Source organism: Carcharodon carcharias, chromosome 6, assembly GCF_017639515.1.
Source record: "Carcharodon carcharias isolate sCarCar2 chromosome 6, sCarCar2.pri, whole genome shotgun sequence".
Lineage (NCBI taxonomy): Eukaryota > Metazoa > Chordata > Chondrichthyes > Lamniformes > Lamnidae > Carcharodon > Carcharodon carcharias.
The window spans coordinates 182,197,874-182,222,807 of record NC_054472.1 but is presented as its reverse complement, the minus strand read 5'-3'; the positions used below and the strand labels follow the sequence as shown (position 1 = coordinate 182,222,807).

Here is a 24,934-nt window from a genome sequence, read left to right as displayed (position 1 = left end):
TTCAATTCTCCAGGCCTTTGGCACTCCCCCCTGTATTGAAGGAGTATTGGAAAATCACAGTCAGTGCAATTTCTACCTTTATTTCCTTCAGTATCCTTGGATACAACTCACCTAGTCCTGATGCTTTAAGTACAGCCAGCCTGTCTAATACCTTCTCCTTATCAACTTGAAAACTTTCAAGTGTCTCAACTACCTCCCCTTTCACGATGACTTGGGCAGTATCTTCTTCCTTGTTAATGGCAGTTGCACAATACTCATTTAGTACCTCAGCCAGACCTCTATACGTAAATCCCCTTTAGGTCCATAATCAGCTTCACTCCTCCTATTGCAACCCTTTAACTATTTGTATGCCTTAGAAAACTCTTGGATTCTCCTTGTATGTTAGCTGCCAGTCTAGCCACATTCTTTCACGATGTTTTTTCACTCAATAAACATAGCGATGTGGAACAAACACAGACTTCACATTTTCTCTGTTATTGCTTGCAGAAAAGTGTTTGCTCAGCCAATAAACATCATTTGGAGCCTGTAGCTGACTTTATGCTAAAGCTGCTGAATCCCCCGTACATGCCTTTGTTACTTCTAGAATCCATTATTCAACATGCTCCTGGCTGGCCTCTCATCTTACACCCTCCATAAACCTGAGCTTATCGAAAATTTTGTGGCCCATAACTCGTATCTAGTCTCATTCAGCGTGCTAGATTGGCTCCCGGCCTGACAATGTCTCAGTTTTAAAGTTTCTCATCCATGTTTTCAAAACATGGCCTTGCCCCTCCCTAACTCGGTAACCTCCTCCAACTTTGCAGCCTTCTAGGATCTCTGCCTTTCTCTGTATACCATGCTTTAATTGCTCTATCGCTGGCAGCTGTACCTTCAGCTGCGTAAACCGTAATCTCTGGAATTCCCTCTCTACCTCCACCTCTCTCTCCTCAAAACCTACCTCTTTGACCAACTTTCTATCCTGATTTCCTCCAATGTTAAATTTTGTTTGATAACATTCCTGTGAAGTGGCTTGGTGATATTTTGCTACTTTAAGGGTGCTATATAAAGTAAATTTATTGTTGTTGTTGAGTCATTTTAAGAAAGTCTGTGGCTAAAATAATTTTCTTGCCGTTCCTTTGCAATATGACTGTGTATTTCCCAGTTACTATACTTAATATTACTATCAGCAAAGCTGCACAGATCCTAGTCTGGATTTACTAGATTTAACAGCGTGAAACAAATCATCTGTCTTGTTTACTATCAAGTGTAGATTCTATACTTCTTCCAATGATTGATGTCTGACTGGTTTTCCCAATAAACAGAGGAGAGCTCCAGGAAGCATTTATGAAAACATAACTACTTGGTGTTGATGCTGTGTGGACTCTTTGAATGCTGTGAAGATTTAATCAATGTGTTTGGATGCATATGAATGTTTTGTGCCATTAAGACACACAAATGAGAGACAGACAGTAGCTTCAAAGCCATTGCCAAAGAGGATTGCTTAACACCTCATGCCACATGGCTACCAGACTGTATGAATGGAATGTATTATTTCACACTGCCCTTTTTTAGCTTCAATCTTTTTTTTCATCATTAACTGACACTTCATATTTCCATTACAGTAACAAAGATAAATATTACCACAAACCTTTGAACCCAATATACAGCTGTGAATATAATCAGAGTGCTATAAATTATTTGCTGGTACATTAGCACTGGGAATATGGTCTTAATGTAATATTCACACTCAATTTTCTTCCTCTTCTGTTGAACATAATTAGGTTACACAGCAAATTACAACCCAATATTGTCTTTACACTTGCTGACAAGAGGTGGAGTTAATTCTTGGCAAGAAGACCTCTACTTTACAGTGGCTGAATGTCAACTCTCTGGCATCTCCTCCTACATCCCCCATTATCATGGCCCCACCAACAAACGGTTATTTCACTGACCTTATCTCCCTATCTCATAGTACTCCAATGTTGCACAGCCCACTTCTACATCTTCCTGAAATCAACAAACAGGACTGTCCCAGGAGACCCAACAGGTGGATTTTGATCCAGGAGTGTGCCAAGGTGGGTGTTTTGAGGTCAGGAAACTGGGAAGTACAGATTTCCCTAGATGTCCTGCAGTTAAAAACTGCAGCGCACCTTTGATTCTTTTGCAAGCAAGCCATTAGGAATAACCATAGTCCAGCAGTGCCATAGGTGGACCACTCATCATGTACACATCACTGCCAGAACATTTGTCTGAATACTGCACATATTTAAGCTGTGTAGGCTAGATCACTGAAAGTAATTAAAGAGAAGGTAGATAGATTTTTGAAATATCGGGGAGTTAAGGGCTTTGAGGAGCTTGCATGAAAGAGGAGTTGCGGCCAGGGGCAGATCAGCCATAATTTTGTTGAATGGGGCAGGCTTGAGGAGCCAAATGGCCTACTCCTATTTCTTATAAGAAAGTTCTTAAAAGGTAGAGAACTGTTGGGACAAAGTAATGCAGCAGTTTTGTTGTGAATTTAAAGAAAACCTTTAAGGTACAATTTACTTTGGACAAGAGCAGGTGCTCTTTCTAAAGTAATAATTTAAAATACTCAAAATAAATATGAAAACTTGAATACTGCACTTCCTTCAGGCTCATGTGATGCCAGGGACCTCTTTCTACCCAGGAGACTGGTCTAATTTGAGCCATTAACTAATGATGTGACAATGGGCAGGATTTTCCCGTTGGCGAGTGGGACGGGGCTCCAGATGTCAGCGCGCCCCATCTAAATTTTCTGGTAGGCGGGGGCGCAGCAAAATCAGCTGTGCACCCGCCGACCTGTCAATTGCCAATTGAGGCCATTGACAGAGTAATTAAACTAATTAGTGGACCTGCCCATCGAACCTTAAGGTTGGTGGGCAGGCCAGGAGCCCCAGCGGGAATTAGAAAAACCATGAAACCTCATCCACAGGCGGGATGAGGTTTCATGTGGGTTTTTAAAAATTTTAATAAAGTTTTTTTTACAAATTATGGACATGTCCCAACTCATGTGACAGTGTGAGCACACTCTCGATTTTGGGATTCTCTCCCCCGCCCTCCCCCCCACCCCACCTTAATTGGCCCACCCACGTAAAATGACACCGCGCCCCCAATCAGGGGTGCCAATCGGAAGCGTGCCTGTGTGCGCCCGCTCTTCAACTTCACCCCCGACGGGGGAGAAAATCCTGCCCAATGAGAATCTTGTTCAAACTCGTGAGAAGAAATGGGTTCCAGGAAATGCTTCATTTTCTTTTAAAGGACAGTAACCAACTCTGTCTGAATACTGTACATATTTAAGCTAGCAGGCCAAATAAGAATGCAAAATATTATGACCACAGCCGATGTTATTTGCTGAGCAAGCCAGATCTCAGAGGGAAACTTGTCTTGATCATAACTTTTTTTTTGTATTTTGAAAACATGGGAAAGAACTACTGATCCCAGAAGCATAGGACCCTACTAACACTTTCAAGATTTTAACATAATAAGATTTATTAACAAGAACAAAAACAACTTAAACACATAAGATTAAAGTTACAAGGTTATAACAGTTTTCCAAAACGTCCCCCGAAAAACCCACTTGGTCAGAACACACAAATAAACTATTTGGCAACAGCTCCCTTATAGATTTTTAACCATAAAAATGCAGTAATATTACCCAAGGCAAAACTGCTCTCATCTAGAAGAAATTATACCACGTGACTTCTCACTCTCTTCCACTCTGCTGTGGAAATCCAGGAAAGTTCAGAAAACAAATTGCTTTCTGACACAAAGACGTTTCTGCATTGAAAAATCAATGGCTGCTTTAAATTCGTAACTTTTACACTTTCTCCCAGCACAGATCTGGCCTCGGGACATCTCCCCCAGACAGCCACACAATCCAGCTCAACATCTTTCCTTAAATATCCTTTCTCTCTTTCATCTTAGATTCCATTGTCCTAAGCACCTCTTTGAATTCAACCTTTCTAAAATATAAAAATCTTTCATGTTTTCCCATTACCTCCACTTTCGGGTCAAATAAAATTTAATAACCTTCCCTTGTTTACTTATGAAACCTTTGTAATTTGTAAAAGTCCCTTGTCAACTTTAAACTCCCCTTTGAAATTTAACAGCTGGAAAGTCAAATCCTGACCAATCACCTAATGCAAATTTTAAAACACAGCCTTTCTACTCATACATTGAACTTCACCATAGCCACTCATTACAAATGTATGCATCTAGCCTCTTTACCTTTCATCTCTCAGTTCCATCAGACAATCTTTCCTAGCCTTCCCCAGTTTCATTAATCATGGATACACACACACACACACACACACACACTCACTCTTCTTTACAGAATACCAACAGATTCCCAAAATATGAAATTAATAACATCCATCTCCACGAAACATATATGTCATTATATAATCCTGGATAAGGTTTGGGGTGAGATCACTGGAACAAAATAATAGAAATGGACTTTAAACTTTAATGTCATTGAGAAACATCAACACTTTTTGTTTTCTTTTGCTATTGCCCCTTTGCCGTCTCAGTGGTGCCCACATAGGCTATTGTCACTACGAACTTCAGCAAGCCTTCAGTCTTTGTGTGATATAAATTGTGCATGGCAGGTGCAGCATTTGGATCGAGCAGTGTGCTTGAGGTAATCACTAATGTGATTCACATGCATCTTGAGATCTAATTTTCAGTGCAACGACCAGTGAGAATTTGAGATTCTTAATGTGAAAATCATGAAAAAATTGATTTTTTTTTTTACTGATCCACCAACATGGGAAAAAGAACAGTCTGGGAAATGTTTGTGGAAATTGGCAACGAATCCCTAGAACAAATAATACATTAGGTCTGCTGAAATGTTTTAATATGTTTTATTGTTCCTTCATGTTTTTTCTCTCTTTCCATCGCTACGTGCTCTTTCTTGCTTGACATTGTGTGGGTGACTTACACCCAGACTTTTGACACCTGTGCTTTTGAACCAGTTGTACTTTGAATAGTAGCCTGTGTGGTTCAAATGGCACGTTTCCTTACCTTTGCTAGACTACATGGCACAATTTGTGCAATAAATGTTGTGCCCTTTTGTACCAACCTTTTCCCTTTATATTTGGAACCTTCATGGTCACTACTTCTGAAGTGCATACCCACATCTAACTTATCTAGTCTCATCTTGTCTTGTCCCAATGTTAGTCCCTTGTAGGCATAGCATACACCTAAAGGAAGCACTCCTGTGCACACTTAAGGAATTCCATTCCCTTCTCTCTAACTCCTTACATGCCTCAATGAATGGGTTATTGAAATCTTTTAGAAAAATAATTTTGTTATTCCTCTTCATCTTCCTGATTTGTCTCTAGTTTTCCTCTTCCATTTGCCTCACACAATTAGCACTTCTACAGTGCAATCCTACTGATGTAACAGTCCCCATTATCTGTAAATATATTGCCTTTGTCTGAAGTTAGAACTGTCTTAGATTCGCTGATTCAAATATGACTGTCTATCAGATCTCCCCTTGTTTCAAAGTGTCTTGGGGAATAGTTCAGAATTACTGGGGAATTATTAATTTTCAGCCGATTGATCATGCCAAAATCCTAAAGTGTTTGATAATGAATGTTGATGGTCCTCCCTGTTTAAAAAAAAAGCTCCTAAATAGTAATCTAGGTTAAAACAGAAAATGTTGGAAAAACATATTAGATCTGGCAGCATTTGTGCAGAGAGAAACAGAGTTAATGTTTCGAGTCTGATATGACTCTTCATGCAAATCTAGGATAACGTAGAGTGCTTGCTTTCTCTGGTAAATCCTCACAGTTAACTTCATATTGGGCACATTTGCTTTTTTGCTCTGACCTCTGTGCTGTCATTATACTAGGAGAACTTTTGGCATTATGTTTCTATATTTTCTAGTTCTCTTTTGACACCTGGTTCCCCTTAAATCTGATTGTATATGATCTTACACTTGGGTCATTTATTGCTCTTTCCATATTTGCTACAATCCTCATGAATCTTGCTTTTTTTCCTTCATCGCCGGTTTTGTTTCTGTTTATGCCTTTTGGAGTATTATTAATCAGTTTTCCCCACTGTATCTCTTGAAGTGTATTCTCTTGCATGTTGTGTGTTCTGTTTTGCAGAAACTACCATGATGGTGTGGGCAGGCTTAATGGGCTAGCTGGTCTATTTCTGCCTGTCACTTTCCTAAGTTTGTATGTACCCACTTGTACTCTTCTGATCTTCAAAAAAAAAGTATCCCTTGGAGTTCACAAATGCATGCAGCTTCTGAGCCGAAACCAGCAGTATAACTCTGACCACATTTATACTCTACAGCTACCAATCTCAGACGTATAGTATGATATAACTACAGCCGAAACAATGGCTACTTTTGTTCAAAACTCCTGAGATCAGGCTGCCTTTTATGACCGACTTGGATGCAATGTAATGTAAAATATAATACAAGTTTCTTCTGAACTTGATTACTTCTTAAAGTCTTATAAGCAGATTCTTACTGAGTGGACTTTTGCTCTTGCATATGACTTGACTACCTAGAAAATTATTAGTTGCTTCTTGTACAGTACTCTTGGCCTTTGCATTAGTTTTGACCATTACTTTGCCATTGAAATGTATCTGTGTAGATTGTACATTCCAAGTGTCGATGCTGTCAAAATATGTTGGACCAGTAATGTGCACAGTGCTGTAATAAAAAAGTTAGAACTTGCTGTTATTTTGGAAAAAGTGAACGTACAGTTTTACATTGCACAGGATATGAGTAATAATCAAAATGAAATTTTTGGAAACATTCTGCGGGTTTCAAGCTTGCATTTTGGGACTCTATGTAAACCATTAAAGCCAGCTGCTTGTAGTAATATTCCTTCAGTCTTAGGCAGGTGTTGATTTTGAAAGCATGAATAGCTGTTCTTTAAGTCTGCACATACTAAATCCTGTGAATCAAAACGACTTACCTGTACCAAATAGTATGTTTTTGTCAGTGCGCAAGAGAACAATTTTCAATATGATTTTCCTTAAGGTAGCTTTATTGTTTTGATTAGTTACATTTCCATTTTTTTTGTTGGAGGTGGAAGGAGTAGAGAGAAAGAGACCTGTCAATCATACTATTTCTAAATTTATACTGGACTTTTTCCAAGATTTCTTTTAATGAGATGCTTGATCTGCTAGTTTTATCGAGATTTATTTTCCCCGGGAGTGTAGAGTTTGACCTAATTTTTATGGACCTAATCCTGGAGAACGTACACATGTTTTGCAGAGAGCTATGGTGTTATCCACACTTCACTACTTAATGAATCCGCATGCAAAAATGCGAGAATGGCAAACTTAAATCACTATATTTTTAAAAAGAAATTCCTACTACCCAACTGCAAGTTTATGTAACGAACACCTGATGAGCTGAAAAGACCATAAGACCTAGAGCTAGACCTAGAAGTAGGCCATTCGGCCCATTGGGTCTACTGTGCCATTCAGTGAGACCATGGCTGATTTGAAATACTGGAAAAACTCAGCAGGTCTGACAGCATCTGTGGAGATGCTTTGATGAAGGGTCATTCGGACTCAAAACATTAACTCTGTTTCTCTCTCCTCAGATGCTGTCAGACCTGCTGAGTTTTTCCAGCATTTGCTGTTTTGGTTGAGGATTTCCAGCATCCGCAATATTTTGTTTTTATCTGATAATCCTCAACTCCACTTTCCTGCCTTTTCCCCAAAACCTTTGATTCCCTTACTGATTAAAAATCTGTCTATTTCAGCCTTGACTATACTGAATAACCCAGTCTCTACAGCCTTCTGTGGTAAAGAATCATAGATTCACTACCCTCTGAGAGAAGAAATTCCTCCTCATCTCCGTCTTAAATGTGTGACCCTTTACTCTGAGATTATGCCCTCTGGTCCTAGGCTCCTGCACAAGGGGAAACAACTCTCAGCATCTACCCTGTCAAGCTCCCTAAGAATCTTATATGTTTCAATAAGGTCGCCTCTTATTCTTCTAAACTCCAATGAGCACAGGCCCAACCTACTCAACCTCTCCTCATAAGAAAATCCCTCCATACCCGGGATCAACCCAGTGAACCTTCTCTGCACTGCCTCCACTGCCAGTATATCTTTCCTTAGATGAGGGGAGCAAAACTTCACAGCATTCTAGGTGTGGTCTAATTGTGCCTTGTATAGTTTTAGCAAGACTTCCCTGTTTTTATACGCCATTCGCTTTGAAATAAAGGCCAACTTTTTTTTTATCCATTAATGGGATGCGGCCTTCGCTGGCTGGGCCAGCATTGATTACCCATCCCAAGTTGCCTTTGAGAAGGTGGTGGTGAGCTGCCTTCTTGAAATGCTGCAGTCCCTGTGGTCTAGGTACACCCACAGTGCTGTTAGGAATGGAGTTCCAGGATTTTGACCCAGCAACAATGAAGGAACGGTGATATATTTCCAAGTCAAGATGGTGAGTGGCTTGGGGGGAACTTCCAGGTGGTGGTGTTCCCGTATGTCTGCTGCTCCTGTCCTTTTATGCGGTAGTGGTCGTGGGTTTTGAAGTTGCTGTCTAAGGAGCCTTGGTGAATTACTGCAGTGCATCTTGTAGATGGTACACATGGCTGCAACCATACGTTGGTGGCGGAGGGAGCGAATGTGTGTGGAAGTGGTGCCAATCAAGCGGACTGCTTTGTCCTGGATGGTGTCCAGCTTCTTGACTGTTGTGGGAGCTGCACTCATCCAGACTAGTGGGGTGTATTCCGTCACACTCCTGACTTGTGCCTTGTAGATGGTGGACAGGCTTTGGGGAGTCAGGAGGTGAGTTACTCTTTGTACGAATCCTAGCCTCTGACCTGCTCTTCTAGCCACAGTATTTATATGGCTAGTCCAGTTCAGTTCCTGGTCAATGGTAACCCAAGGATGTTGATAGTGGTAATACCATTGAACATCAAGGGACGATGGTTGGATTCTCTCTTGCTGGAGATGGTCATTGCCTGACACTTGTGTGGCACAAATGTTAGTTGCCACTTGTTAGCCCAAGCCTGGATATTGTCTTGCTGCATTTGGACATGGACTGCTTCAGTATCTGAGGAGTTGCGAATGGTGATAAACATTGTGCAATGATCAGTGAACATCCCCACTTCTGACCCTATGATTGGAAGGAAGGTCATTGATGAAGCAGCTGAAGATGATTGGGCCTAGGACACTACCCTGAGGAATTCCTGCAGTGATATCCTGGAGCTGAGATGACTGACCTCCAACAAGCACAACCATCTTCATTTGTGCTAGCTATGACTCCAACCAGTGGAGAGTTTTCCCCCTGATTCCCACTGATTCTAGTTTTGCTAGGGCTCCTTGATGCCACACTCTGTCAAATGCTGCCTTGATGTCAAGGGCAGTCACTCTCACCTCTCCATGTTTGAACCAAGGCTGTAACAAGGTCAGGAGCTGAGTGGCCCTGGTGGAACCCAAACTGGGCATCAATAAGCAGGTTATTGCTAAACGAGTGCCGCTTGATAGCACTGTTGATGACCCCTTCCATTACTGATGATCGAGAGCAGACTGATGGCGCGGTAATTGGCCAGGTTGGATCTTTCCTGCTTTCTGTGTACAGGACAAACCTGGGCAATTTTCCACATAGCCAGGTAGATGCCAGTGTTGTATCTGTACTGGAACAGCTTGGCTAGGGGCGCAGCAAGTTCTGGAGCACAGGCCCTCATTACTATTGCCGGAATGTTGTCAGGACCCATAGCCTTTGCAGTATCCTGTGCCTTCAGCCGTTTCTTGATATCGCATGGAGTGTTTTGAATTGGCTGAAGACTGGCATCTATGATGCTGGGGACCTCCGGAGGAGGCTAAGATGGATCATCCACTCGGCACTTCTGGCTGAAGATTGTTGTGAACGTTTCAGCCTTAACTTTTGCACTGCTGTGCTGGGCTCCTCCATCATTGAGGATGGGGATATTTGTGCAACCACCTCCTCCGTTGAGTTGTCTAATTGTCACCACCATTCACGACTGGATGTGGCTGGATGTGGCAGGACTGCAGAGCTTAGATCTGATCTGTTGCTGATGGGATCACTGGGCTCTGACTATCACTTGCTGCTTATGCTGTTTGGCACACAGGTAGTCTTGTTTTATAGTTTCACCAGGTTGACACCTCATTTTTTGCTATGCCTGGTGCTGCTCCTGGCATGCCCTCCTGCACTATTCATTGAACCAGGGTTGATCCTTCTACTCGATAGTAATGTTAGAGTGGGGGATATGCCCGGCCATGAAGTTATAGATTGTAATCAAGTACAATTCTGCTGCTGCTGATGGCCCACAGCGCCTCTTGGATGTCCAGTCCTGAGTTGCTAGATCTGTTCGAAATCTATCCCATTTAGCATAGTGGTAGTTCCACACAACACGATGGAGCATATCCTCAACGTGAAGGCGGGACGTGGTCTCCACAAGGACTGTGCAGTGGTCACTCCTACCAATACTGTCATGGACAGATACACCTGCGGCAGGCAGGTTGGTGAGGATGAGGTCAAGTATGTTTCTCCCTCTTGTTGGTTTCTTCATCATCTGCCGCAGATCCAGTCTAGCAACTATGTCATTTAGGACTCGGCCAGCTCGGTCAGTAGTGGTGCTACTAAGCCACTCTTGGTGATGGACATTGAAGTCCCCCAACCAGAGAACATTCTGCGCCCTTGCCACCCTCGGTGCTTCCTCCAAGTGATGTTCAACATGAAGGAGCACTGATTCATCAGCTGAGGGAGAGCGATACTTGGTAATCAGCAGGAGGTTTCCTTGCCCATGTTTATCCTGATGCCATTAGACCTCATGGGGTCTTGAGTCGATGCTGAGGACTCCAAGGGCAACTCCCTCTCAACTGTGTACCACTGTGCTGCCACCTCTGCTGGGCCTGCCCTGCCGATGGGACAGGACGTACCCACGGATGGTGATGGTGGTGTCTGGAACGTATGATTCTGTGAGGATGACTATGTCAGGCTGTTGCTTGACTAGTCTGAGAGACAGCTCTCCCAATTTTGGCACTGGCCCCCAGAGGACTTTGCAGGGTTGACAGGGCTGCGATTGCCATTGTCGTTTCCAGTGCCTAGGTTGATGCTGGGTGGTCTGTCCGGTTTCATTCCTTTTTTGTGTCTTTGTAGTGGTTTGTTACAACTAAGTGGCTTGCTTGCTGGGCCATTTCAGAGGGCATTTAAGAGTCAACCACATTGCTGTTGGTCTGGAGTCACACGTAGGTCAGACCAGGTGAGGACAGTAGTGAACCAGGTGGGTTTTTACAACAGTCAACTGTGGTTTCATGGTCATCGTTGGACTTTTAAATCCAGATTTTTAAAAAATTCAAATTCCACCATGTAATCCCAAATTCCGCCATGGCAGGATTCGAACCCGGGTCCCCAGAGCATTACCCTGGGTCTCTGGATTCCTCATCCAGCGACAATACCACTACCATCACCATCCCGCTAACGTTCTATTTCCCTTCCCTATTACCTGTTGATCTTGTATGTTCGGTTTTTGGGATTCATACACAAGGACTCCCAAATCCCTCTCTGCTTCAGCAGTCTTTCTTCATTTAAATAATATTCAGCTCCTCTATTCTTCGTGCCAAAGTGCATAACCTCACATTTTCCCACTATGTTATATTCTCACGTTATTTTCCTTCTGTCAAGTTTCTTCCCACTCACTTAACCTGTCTATAATCCCTCTGTAGGACTCCTTGTGTCATCCTCAACACTTGCCTTCCCACCTATTTTTGTGTCAGCTGCAAACTTGGTGATAGTATATTCACTTCCCTCATCTAAGTCATTAATATACATTGTAAATAATTGACCCCCCCCAGCACTGATCCCTGTGGCACTCCACTAGTTACAGGTTGCCATCCCGAAAATGCCCCCTTATACTGACTCCCTGTCGTAATTTAGTTAGCCAATCTAGCCATGCTAATATACTACCCCCAACACCAGGTGCTCTTGTTTTATTAAATAGCCTTATGTGCGGTACCTTATCGAACGCCTTTTGGAAATTCAAATCTATTACATCTACTGGTTCCCCTTTATTTATCCTGCTTGTTAACCCCTCAAAGAATTCTAATAAATTTGTTAGGCATGATTTCTCCTTCATGAAGCCATGCTGACTCTGCTTGATTATATTATGCATTTCTAAATGCTTTCCAATACATCAATTATAATAGACTCCAACATTTTCCCAATGACAGATGTTAGACTTTCTGGCCCATGGTTATCTGTTTTTTGTCTCCCACCCTTTTTGAATCAGGGTGTTACATTGGCAGTTTTCCAATCCTCTGGGACTTTTCCAGAATCTAAGGATTCTTGGGAACTTACTGCCAGTGCATCCACTATCTGTGTAGCTACTTCCTTCAATATCCTAGAATGCAAACCATCAGGTCTAGAGGACATATCGGCCTTTAGCCCTGTTAGTTTCCCTGGTACTTTTTCTCTAGTTATGGTTATTGTATTTATTTCCTACACCCCTTTGATTATTTAGCATTTTTGGAATGCTATTTGTGTTTTCTACTGTGAAGACTGATGCAAAGTATTTATTCAACTCCTCTGCCATTTCTTGGTTCTCCATTATTATTTCCCCATCCTCATTCTGTAAGGGACCTATGTTCACTTTGGTCTCTCTTCCTTTTTATATACTTAACGAAGCGCTTACTGTCTGTTTTTATATTACTTGTTAGTTTACCCTCAATGTTTATTTTCTCCCTCTTCATTTTTTTTGGGTCATCTTTTGTTGGTTTTTAAAATTTTCTCAATCCCCTGGCTTACCACTGATCTTTCTCACATTGTATGTTTTTTCTTTTAATTTGATACGATCCTTAACTTCCTTGGTTAACCATGGCCGGCTTACCTCCTTCCTAGAATCCTCCTTCCTCACTAGGATATATCTTTGTTGTGATTGACTTGATCTTTCATTTAGCTATATTTTTTCTTGCTCGTGCTCCCCACAACCAGCAAACTTCACCCCTTCACTTTTAAAATTCTCACCTCTTAAAATGTGGTCTTGGATTACTGTTCCCCTCATTTCAGTTGGTCATTCTGATTGAATGCCCTGGACAGCTCATGCCAGCTAATGGTTATTCCATATTGGTGAGGATTACTTAGAGATGAGGCTGATCCTATCCTCAGTTTATACGTTCCAGAAGGTACTGCATTCTCAAATACCCATAAATAGTTGTAGTGTCCTACTGCTGTTTGGTTAAGATCAAACAACTTGACGTATATTTGGGATTGAATCCAGAGCCTTTGGCTGTGTGGATTAGTAGACTTGAAAGGAATGTCTTGATGACTTGGGACTTCATCAGGAATTTTAAAAAATTAATTCATGAGATGTGGGTGTCACTGGCTAGGCCAACGTTTATTGCCCATCCCTAATTTCCCTTGAGAAGGTGGTGGTGAGCTGCCTTGAACTGCTTCAGTCCATGTGGCGTAGGTACACCCACAATGCTGTTAGGAAGGGAGTTCCAGGATTTTGACCCAGCAACAGTGAAGGAACGGCAATATATTTTCAAATCAGGATGGTGAGTGGCTTGGAGGGGAACTTCCAGGTAGTGGTGTTCCCATCTATCTGCTGCCCTTGTCCTCCTCGATGATAGTGGTTGCGGGTTTGGAAGGTGTTATCTAAGGAGCATTGGTGAGTTTCTGCAGTGCATCTTGTAAACAGTACACACTGTTGATCAGGAAACTATTGCATGAAGTGACATTTGAACTCCAATCAAAATATTCAGGCTTTACAAAAACACAATATTGCAGACGCTGGAAATCTGAAATCTGAACAGAAAATGCTCGAAACGCTCAGCAGGTCTGCCAGCATCAGTGGAGCGAGAAACTGAATTAATGTTTTATTTTTTCTTGGACTCTGTCGAAGGGTCATGAGGACTCGAAACGTCAACTCTTTTCTTCTCCCCCGATGCTGCCAGACCTGCTGAGTTTTTCCAGGTAATTCTGTTTTTGTAATGTTTTATGTCATTGATCTTTCTTCAGAAGTTCTGATGAAAGGTCATTGACCTGAAACGTTAACTCTGCTTCTCTCTCCCCCTAATTAGGCTTTAACTGCTCATAGCTGAGCAATAACAATTTATAGTGTTGAAGTGGGAAGGGGGGGAACTAACTGGCAATATTTTGGACTGTGATGATAACAGATGATAAATGTAGCTTTGATTGAAGCCATAAGCCTCAGGTCTTTTTGTGAAGAGGTTAGATGTTGAAGTGACCAGGCTATAATGGGTGAAGGCTCTGCAGTTAAAGCAGAGTGGAGAAAATGGTTGATGTGTAAGATCAGCCTCAAGTGGAGGTTGTATCTTCAGCGTGCAACTGTAGGGTGAGGTAAGGCTGTGCATGATTTGCAAATGAGTGCTAGGATTTTAAAATGTTTTGGTGTTTGGAGGTCATTGGGGACTGGTTGATGGATATGATGGATAAGTCAGACTTTGCAGGGCAAGATATGAGTGTCAGGTTTGTCCATGAATTAGATTTTATATAGAATGGAGCTTTTGAATTGGTCTTAGGATTCTTTGGAAAGGCTATGCTTGACATTGGCAAAAAGGCATGCATGAGTGCTTCATTGGTGGTTGAGGTGAATTAACATACAAACATACAAATGAGGAACAGGAATAGGCCACTCAGTTCCTCGAGCCTGCTCTGCCATTCAATAAGATCTTGGTTGGTTTGATTGTAACCTCCCGCCTACCCCCTTTCACCCCCTCGTTAATTAAGAATCTATCTACCTCTGCCTTAAAAATATTCAAAGTTTCTGCTTCCACTGCCTTCAAAGGAAGGGAGTTCCAAAGACAGTCTACCCTCTGAGAGAAAAAAATTCCTCTCATTTCTGACTTAAATAAATGACCTCTTATTTCCAAACAGTGACCTCTAGTTCTAGGTTCTCCCATAAGAGGAAACATCCTCTCCACATCCGCCTTGTCAAGACTCCTCAGGATCTTGAGGGTTTCCATCAGGTTGCTTCTTATTCTTCTAAACCCCAGTGGGTAAAAGCCTAACCTATCCAACCTTTCCTCACAGGACAACCCACCTATTCCTGGTACTAATTTTGTCAAGCTTCTCTGAACTGCTGCTAACATTTAGATCCTTCTTTAAATAAGGAGACCAATACTGAGCACAGTACTCCAGATGTAGTTTCACTAGTGTCCTGTAAGCTGAAGCATAACCTCCCTACTTTTATATTCAATTCCCCTGGCAATCAATAATTAATTTCTAATAGCTTTTCTTATTATTTGCTGTACCTGCATTCTAGTCTTTTGCAATGCATGCACTGGGACATCCAGATCCCTCTAAATCACAGAGCTCTGCAATCTCTCATCATTTAGATAATATGCTCCTTTTTTTCTTCCTGCCAAAATAGTCAATTTCACATTTTCCCACATTATACTCTCTTTGCCAGGTCTTTGCCCACTCATTTAACTTAGCTATGTCACTTTGTAGCCACCTTATGTCTTCCTCACAACTTACTTTCCCATCTCTTTTTATGTCATCAGCAAATTTAGCAACGATACCTTTGGCAATTTCATCCAAGTCATTCATATAAATTGTGAAAAGTTGAGGCAGCAGCACTGATCTCTGGGGCACACCACTCATTACATCCTGCCAGCCAGAAAAAGACCCTTTTATGACCACTCTCTGCTTCCTGTTAGCTAGTCAATCTTCTATATATGCTAATATTTTTTGCAGTAAACTTTGATGAATCACCTTATTAAATGCCTTCTGGAAATCTAAATACAGAACATCCACCGGTTCTCCTTTATCCACAGCACATGTGACTCCTTCAAAAAACTCCAATCAATTGGTTAAACATGATTTCCCTTTCACAAAACCATATTGACTCTGCCTGATTGCCTTAAATTTTTCTAAGTGCCCTGCCATAACATCCTTAATAATAGCTTCTACCATTTTCCCTGTGACAGATGTTACGCTAACTGGCCTATAGTTTCCTGCTTTCTGTCTCCCTCCGTTTTTGAATAAAGGAGTTACATTAGCTAATTTCCAATCTAAGGGAATCTACCCTTAAAGTAGGGAATTTTGGAACATTTACGCCAATGCATCAACTATCTCACTAGCTACTTTTAAGAGCCTAGGATGAAGTCCATCAGGACCTGGGGATTTGTTGGCCTACAGCTCCAGCAATTTGCTAAGTACCACTTCCCTGGTGATTGTAATTTTCCTGAGTTTTTTTTTATTCATTCTTGGGATGTGGGCTTTGCTCACTGGGCCAGCATTTATTGTCCATCGCTAGTTGCCATTGAGAAAGTGGTGGTGAGCTGTCTTCTTGAATCACTGCCGTCCATGTGGCTTAGGTACACCCACAGTGCTGTTAGGAAGGGAGTTCGAGGATTTTGACCAGGCGACAGTGAAGGAATGGCGATATATTTCCAAGTCAGGATGGTTAATGACATGGAGTGGAAATTCCAGTTGGTGTTATTCCCATCCACCTCCTGCCCTTGTCCTTCTAGATGTTAGTGGTCGTGGGTTTGGAAGGTGCTGTTGAAGGAATCATGGTGAATTCCTGCAGTCCATCTTGTAAATGGTACACACTACTGCTACTGTGCGTCGGTGGTGGAGGGAGTGAATGTTAGTGGATGTGGTGCCAATCGAGTGGGCTGTTTTGTCCTGGATGGTGTCAAGCATCTTGAGTGTTGTGGGAGCTGCACTCATCCAGGCAAGTGGGGTGTATTACATCACACTCCTGACTTATGCCTTGAAGATGGTGGACAGACTTTGATGAGTCAGGAGCTGAGTTACTGGTCGCAGGATTCCTAGCCTCTGACCTGCTCTTGTAGCCACAGTATTTATATGGCTAATCCAGTTTAGTTTCTGGTCAATGGCAATCCCCAGGTTGTTGATAGTGGGTGATTCAGTGATCGTAATGCCATTGAACATCAGGAGGCGATGATTGAGTTCTTCCTTGTTGGAGATGGTCATTGCCTGACACTTGTGTGGCACGAATGTTATTTGCTACTTGTCAGCCCAAGTCTGGATATTGTCCTGGCCTTGTTACATGTGGACATGGATTGCTTCAACATCTCAGGAGTTGAGAATGGTGCTGAACATTGTGCAGTCATTGTTAATGTAGCAATCATCTTGTTAAAATAAATTGGTAGTTAAACAGGTAATGGGCATTAATTATCCCAACTGAACAGAATAAAAAGGTACAGCTGGAACACTTTGTGTGGAAGCTATGAGGAAGTTAGTAGCGATGAGGAGTTGTCTTGGAAATAAACCAGCTTTAACCAAGAGACCTGCCTGGACTAATTTTTCCACCACAACCTCTTATTGTGAGTATTGATCACTGAGAGTTTGAATCCGGTGATGAGTATCTTGATGCTAGATTCCTTCAACTGTGCAGCTCTGATCAGTGGTTGCACTTCTACGGTGTGCGGCATGGACTGACTTGACTGCTATCCAGAGTCTCTCGATGTGACAGACCGGCGGAAGGTCAGGAGTATGAAAGCTCTACCTGCTTCAGGCTCGGAGACGGCAATACATTAACATTCTCCAAACGGGTGGTCCTCCCTTGTAAGATAGCAGGGATCAATCTGTTTCTCAGTACTGATGTGGTTTCTAGCGAGATACCCACTATTGTTGTTAACTGCTGAGAATGAGAATTTGTGGACAAAAGGAAGATCATTTGGAAATTACATAGACAGTTTGCACATCCAGCGCCACAGAAACTGAAGACTCTGCTTCGAGATGCGGGAATGGTTGATAAAGGATATGATGATCTTATTGAACAAGTCACTGCTCAGTGTGAAATTTGCCTTAAATATCGCAAGACACCACCACGACCTGTTGTGAACTGCTACTCGCTAGGGAGTTTAACGATGCAGTGGCGATGACTTGAAAGTTTGGGACAAGGACAGGGGTATTTTTTAACTACACTTCATAGATATGGCATCCAGATGTAGTCTATCCACTGTGATACATAGTAAAAACAAAAGGACCATTGTTGATAAGTTCATGGGGAAATGGTTAGGAACAGGATTAGGAACACCAGCCAAGCTCCTCACAGATAAAGGTGGGGAATTCGCCAGTGAGGAATTTCGAGATATGTGCGAAAATTCAAACATCATAGTTATGCACACTGCAGCTGAGAGCCTGTTTAGTAATGGTCTTTGTGAAAGAAACCTTTGTGAAAGTAATAGATGACATGTTACATAAAATATTAGCTGATCAACCAGGTTGTAAACGGCAAATGGTGCCAGCATGGGCGGTGCACGCAAAGAATTCTCTGCAAATGGTTGGGGGCTACAGTCCGTATCAGTTGGTGTAAGGAAGAAATCCGAAGTTACCTTTGGCGTTGTCAAATGTTCCTGCTGCTCTAGAAGGGACTAACATTAGGTCCACTTTTTCTGCTCATCTGAACGCTTTGCATGTGGGCAGAAATGTTTTAATTCAAGCTGAGGTTTCGGAGAAAATTCGGCAGGCCCTACTGCACCTCCATAAGACCATCAGAAATACAGTTTAGACAAGGAGCCATGGCATATGATGAAAGGGAAGGCCAGAAGGAGTGGAAAGGACCTTGCAAGGTTATAGGGAGTGATGGGAAAGTAATAATTGTGCCACACGGTAATCAAACTGTTAGGGTACATTCTTCATGGTTAATTGGTACCGACTATAACATTACAGGTTCTGAACAGGACATAACGCGAGGAGGCACCATGTACTTCACATACACACACACTGGGTAGTTATGAGGAACAGACGACAGCAGATACAGGGTTGACTGGTTATGAGCAAAGTAACACTGAGGCACAGGACAACGCTATTTGTCCAAAAGGTCAATTACCCAAAGTAGGAACAAAGGTAACATACATGCCAGAAGGGACCAGCGTGTGGAGGGATGCCACCATCACAGGGAGAGCAGGAAGGACCACTGGTAAATACAAGCCTTGGCTAAATGTGCAGGATGACGGACAGGAGACAAGACCTATTGCTTGGCAAACCAAGGTACAGATGTGGAAACCCAGAAATTGTAGTACGAATTCTGACTGCAGACCAGAAAGTGGTCATGGCCCTAGAAAAAGATCACGGAGTTCTGTTCGCATGGGAGGACAATCATATGGTAACAGTCTAGAAAAGGAGAGGAATGTAAGTAGAGGCCATAGCTTAACAAGGAAGACTTAGAGAGCAAGCTGGCAATCTCAATAGAAGTAGAAGCCCTTATGACAGAGATTCTAGTAGCTGCTAATAAATTGGAAAGTAAGCTGATAAAGGAAGCCAAACGGAAAGAGTTAGAAAGTTGGAAGGAATTTGGGGTATATTCTGAAATACCTGACAGGTATCTCACAGATGGATCTGTACAGGAAAGGTACTCCCAGACGGCACATATAAGGCCAAATCGAGATTAGTAGCCCAAGGCTTTGAAGAGAGACGAGGAGATCAGTGGACTCGCCTACTGTGGGGAAAGTGAGTTTGAAGATTTTTTAAAGCTATTTTGGCATCCTATTCCTGGGAGTTCAAATCGATTGATATAAAGGCTATGTTTTTACAGATTGAGAAGTTTCAAAGGGAAGGTTTTTTTGAAACCACCCAAATAAGCCAGGGATGTAGAAGGAAAGCTATGGAAATTGAATAAGTGTTTATGGGTTGAATGATGCATCAAGAGGTCTTGTTGAAAATAGGTTGCATTCAGTTAAAAGCAAACCCTAAGATGTTCTACTGGTACCATAAGGAGGAACTAGCTGGGATCTTTATCATGCATGTTGATGATTTCCCATGGGGAGGATATGTAGAATTTGAACAATGGGTAATTGAGAAAATAAAGAAGGAATTCCAGGTGGGAAGTTAGGCTTCTGGGGCCTTTAAATATATAGGTTTAGACATTAAGCAGACCAAGTTAGGAGTGACATTGAATCAACAATCTTATCTAGAAAATGTTAATTATATCCCAATAGCCCATGGTAGATCCTCACAAAAAGAAGATCCTGCTACCAAGGAAGAAATGGAACAGTTGAGAAGGTTGATTGGGCAATTGAACTGGTTCTGCACTCAGAATAGGCCTGACGCTAGTTATAATGTGTAGGAGCTGAGTACCATGATGAAACAAGCGACGGTTGAGCAAGTTGTGAGAGCAAATAAAACACTCAAAAAAATTGAATTTGAAGAGACGTGTGCTCAAGTTTCCAACCTTGGGTGATCCAGAAGATATGAGGTTGGTCATTTAGCGATGCTTCACATGCCAGTCTTCCAGATGGATACTCTAGCACAGCAGGGTTCATCATATTCTTGATGGGAAAGAACGATAAATGTTGCCCACTGGCTTGGGAGGCCAGGAAATTAAAAAAAGTAGTGAAAAGCACCTTAGCTGCTGAAACGTTCGCCTTAGTAGAGGCATTAGATATTGTCCAATATATTGACAGAAATATATAAGGGACAATGTGGGAAAAGTTTGCCCATAGAATGTTATGTTGATAACCGGTCTCTTTGGGACAACGTTCATTCCACGAAAAGTGTCACGGAAAAAAGGCTACGAATAGACTTAGCCAGCATAAAGGAGATGTTAGAAAGAAAAGAGATCTCTAAGATATAATGGGCTGACTCAAATCACCAACTATCAGACTGTTTTACAAAAAGAAGCGCCTGCTAGATAAATTCGGAAATTATAGATGTGGAAATACGTGACATTATTTCCTTCTGTTTGTTTAAAGAATAAAGGTGCTCAAGTTTTTTTTAGTTTTTAAAAATGAAAAACGGGGAATTTGTTAATGTGGCAGTCATCTTGTTAAAACCAAATGGTGGTTAAACAGATGATAGGCATTAATTATCCCAAATGAATAGAATAAAAAGGTACAGCTGGAACACTTTTTGTGTGGAAGCTATGAAGAAGTTAGAGGCACTAAGGAGTTGTCTTGGAAATAAAACAGCTTTAACCAAGAGACCTGCCTGGATTAATTCTTCCACCACAACCTCTTATTATGAGTAACAATCATCAGCGAACATCCCCACTTCTGACCTTATGATGGAAGGGAGATCAGAGATGAAGCCACTGAAGATGATTGGGCCAAGGACACTACCCTGAGGAACTCCTGCAGTGATGTTCTAGAGCTGAGATGACTGACCTTCAGCAACCACAACCATCTTCCTTTGTGTGGTAGGTATGGCTCCAACCAGCAGAGAGTTTTCTCCCTTATTCCCATTGACTTCAGTTTTGCTAAGGCTCCTTGATGCCTCACTTGGTCAAGTGCAGCCTTGATGTCAAGGGCAGTTACACTCTCACCTCACCTGGGGAGTTCAGTTCTTTTGAACCAAGACTGTAATGAGTTCAGGAGCTGAGTAGCCCTGGCAGAACCTAAACTGGGTGATAGTGAGCAGGTTATTGCTAAGCAAGTGTCACTTAATAGCACTTTCGATGATCCCTTCCATTACTTTACTGATGATCAAGAGTAGGCTGATGGGGTGGTAATTGGCTGGGTTGGATTTGTCCTGCTTTTTGTGTACAGGACGTAATTGGGCAATTTTCCACGTAGCTGGGCAGCTGCCAGTGTTATCGATGTACTGGACAGCTTGGTTCAGGGCACGGCAAGCTCTGGAGCACGAGTTTTCAGTACTATTGCTGGAATGTTGTCAGGGCCCATAGCCATTGCAGCGTTCAGTGCCTTCAGCCGTTTCATGATATCACATGGAGTGAATCGAATTGGCTGAAGACTGGCAACTGTTACGCAGGGGGACCTCCGGAGGAGCCTGAGATGGATCATCCACTTGGTACTTCTGGCTGAAGATTGTAGCAAATTCTTCAGCCTTATGTTTTGCACTGATGTGCTGGGCTCTTCCATCATGGAGGGTGGGGATATTTGTGGAGCCTCCTCTTCCAGTGAGTTGTTTAATTGATCACCACCATTCATGACTGGATGTGGCAGAACTGCAGAGCTTTGATCTGATCTGTTGGTTGTGGGATCGCTTAGCTCTGTCTATTACTTGCTGCTCATGCTGTTTGGCATGCAAGTAGTCCTGCAAGTAGCTTCACCAGGTTGACACCTCATTTTTTGGTATGCATGATGCTGCTCCTGGCATTCCCTCCTGTACCGTACATTGAACCAATGTTGATCCCCTGGCTTGATGGAAATGGTAGAGTGGGGGATATGCTGGGCCATGAGGTTACAGATTGTGTCAAAATACAATTCTGTTGCTGCTGATGGCCCACAGCACCTCATGGATGCCCAGTCTTGAGCTGCTAGATCTGTTTGAAATCTATTCCATTTAGCATGGTGGTCACGCCACACAAGATGGTGGAGGATAGTCTCCACAATGACTTTGTGGTAGTCACTCCTACCATTACTATCACAGACAGATGCGTCTGTGGCAGGCAGTTTGGTGAGGATGAGGTCAAATATGTTTTTCCCTTTATTTGGTTCCCTCACCACCTGCCGCAGATCTAGTCTCACAACTGTGTCATTTAGGCCAACTTGGTCAGAAGTGGTGCAACCGAGCCACTCTTGGTGATGGACATTGAAGTCCCCCACCCAGAGTACATTCTGCACCCTTGCCACCCTTAGTGCTTCCTCCATGTGGTATTCAACATGGAGGAGCACTAATTTACCAGCTGAGGGGGTGCGGTACGTGATAATCAGCAGGGGCTTCCTTGCCCTTGTTTGACTTGATGCCATGAGACTTCATGGAGTCCAGAGTCGATGTTGACTCCCAGGGCAACTCCCTCCCGACTGTATACCACTGTGCCGCCATGTCTGCCAGTGGGACAGGACATGCCCAGGAATGGTGATGTCTGGGACGTTATCTGTAAGGTATGATTCCATGAGGATGACCAAATCAGGCTGTTGCTTGACTAGCTTGTGAGACAGCTCTTCCAATTTTGGCACTAGCCCCCAGATATTAGTAAGGAGGACTTTGTAACGTCGACAGAGCTGAGTTTGCCATTGTTGTTTCCGGTGTCTAGGTAGATGCCGGGTGGTCGGTCCGGTTTCATTCCTTTTTTGTGACTTTGTAATGGTTTGATACAACTGAGTGACTTGCAGGGCCATTTCGGGGGGCATTTAAGAGTCAACCACATTGCTGTGGGCCTGGAGTCACCCGTGTGCCAGTTTGGGTAAGCACAGCAGATATCCTTCCCTAAAGGACATTAGTGAACCAAATAGGTTTTTACCATAACAAAAACAGAATTACCTGGAAAAACTCAGCAGATCTGGCAGCATCGGCGGAGAAGAAAAGAGTTGACGTTTCAAGTCCTCATGGCCCTTCAGCAGAACTGGGTGAATTCATGGTCATCATTAGACTTTTTAATTCCAGATTTTTATTGAATTCATATTCCACCATCTGCTGTGGCGGGATTCAAACCCAGGTCCCCAGAGCATTACCCTGGGTCTCTGGACTACTACTCTAGCTAGCACTACACCATCGCCTCCGTTCCCTTCCAATTCCTGATTTACAGATATTTCTCGGATGTTCCTTGCATCCTCTAAACCTGTTCAATTCATCTGCCATCTCTTTATTGTCCATTATTAATTCCCAAGACTCACTTTCTATAGGACCAATGTTCACTTTGTTAAAACTTCTCATTTAAATATCGATAGAAACTCTTACTGTCATTATACTTCTAGCTATTTTTCTCTCGTACTCTAATTTCTCCCTCCTTATTAAGTTTTTAGTTTTCCCCTGCTGTTTTTTATATTCTGTTGTCACAAAACTATAATATTTTTCATATTATTGTGGACTTATGGTTATCTGTGTGGCTGATTTAATTAAATTACAGTCAGATAGACCGCAAGGTTGAAATTATCAAAAGAAGCTAGGTGTAAAAAGGCATTAGATTTGCTAATGAGTAAACATGGATGAGGGCAGCATGTCGGGTGTGAAGGAAATTTGCATTTTAAGGTAAGTGGAAATGTATTTGGGTTTCAAAGGCATGGTAGGATATTCGAAACTTACATGATAAATAGGACAAGGTTATTATGTCTCTCTTTCCCAAAAGGAAAGAAGCCATATTGACAACATGAAAGATTTTTATATTATGGGATGAGTAAATTTCCAAAGACCTGGAGAGCAAAGGAATTTACAGATTAAGGAGACAGGAAACGTATAAAGAGGGATGGAAGACAATGTAGGGGATGTGGCCGTATGAGATCGAAAGGTACACTGTGTGAAACAGTCCTTGGGGAAAAGTCTCCAGCCACTTTAGCAGAAGCCTGCTGCATCCAGTAACTAAAGTTGTGTTACGAGCCTTTGGAATTCCACTGTCAAGTGGGTGCTGTGGTAATTTCACTGGGTTGATTTTGTAATTTCATATCTATTTTGGACTTTTAGCTTAAAGCGGGTGTGTATTTCGGAGCCTGTTTAATTAAGAATTTTGGGAACTGTTGAGTTGAACTAACTGTGTAATTGTAATCTTGTGTGTGTTCATTGTTTTAATTTTTTTCTTTTGCTAATAAATGTTTTAACTTAATTTTAATATTTGTAAAGGTGTCAGTGGACTCAATTCTTCTGAATTCAGTGCATAAGCCTTCTTGTAATAAATATAAATTGCAAAACCATTGTTATCGTGTGTCCAAGTTTTTCTTGTGCATTTGGTCCGCCTGGCACATATCACCTGTCACGTCACAACACTGTCTAGTTGTCTGATCTGCCACCTGTGTAATCATATGCTTTTACTTTAAGTTTGATACTGTCTTTAACTTTTTTAGTTAATCATGGATGATGGATCCATCCCTTGGAATTTTTCCTTCTCGTTGGGATGTATCTATTCTGAATATTCTGAAATATCCATTTAAATGTCTGCCACTGCATCTTTATTGACCTATCCCTTCACCTCATTTGCCAGTTCTCTTTAGCTAGTTCTGCTTTCATGCCCCCATAATTGTCCCTATTTAAATTTAAAATACCGTCTTGGACCTACTTTTCTCTCCCTCAAGCTGAATGTGAAATTCAGTCATATTTGATAGCTGCTCTTTGGACACCTTACTATGAGATCATTAATTAACCCTGTCTAGTTGC

General features: G+C 42.2%; 1 protein-coding gene across 11 annotated transcripts in view; it reads left to right on the top strand.

Annotated features, from left to right (window-relative positions):
- The window catches only part of LOC121278899 (vacuolar protein sorting-associated protein 13B-like), a 1,102,197-nt gene that overhangs the window by 276,062 nt on the left and 801,201 nt on the right, over positions 1-24,934 (top strand). Inside the window, exon 17 of one of the 11 annotated variants that reach the window (XM_041189406.1) lies at positions 1,761-1,832. The exons of the other annotated variants lie outside the window; for them this stretch is intronic. Coding sequence (XP_041045340.1) covers positions 1,761-1,821 — 61 coding nt within the window. The 3' untranslated portion in view covers positions 1,822-1,832. Of the gene's footprint in view, positions 1-1,760; positions 1,833-24,934 lie in introns of those variants that run through there. 11 annotated transcript variants of the gene reach the window in all.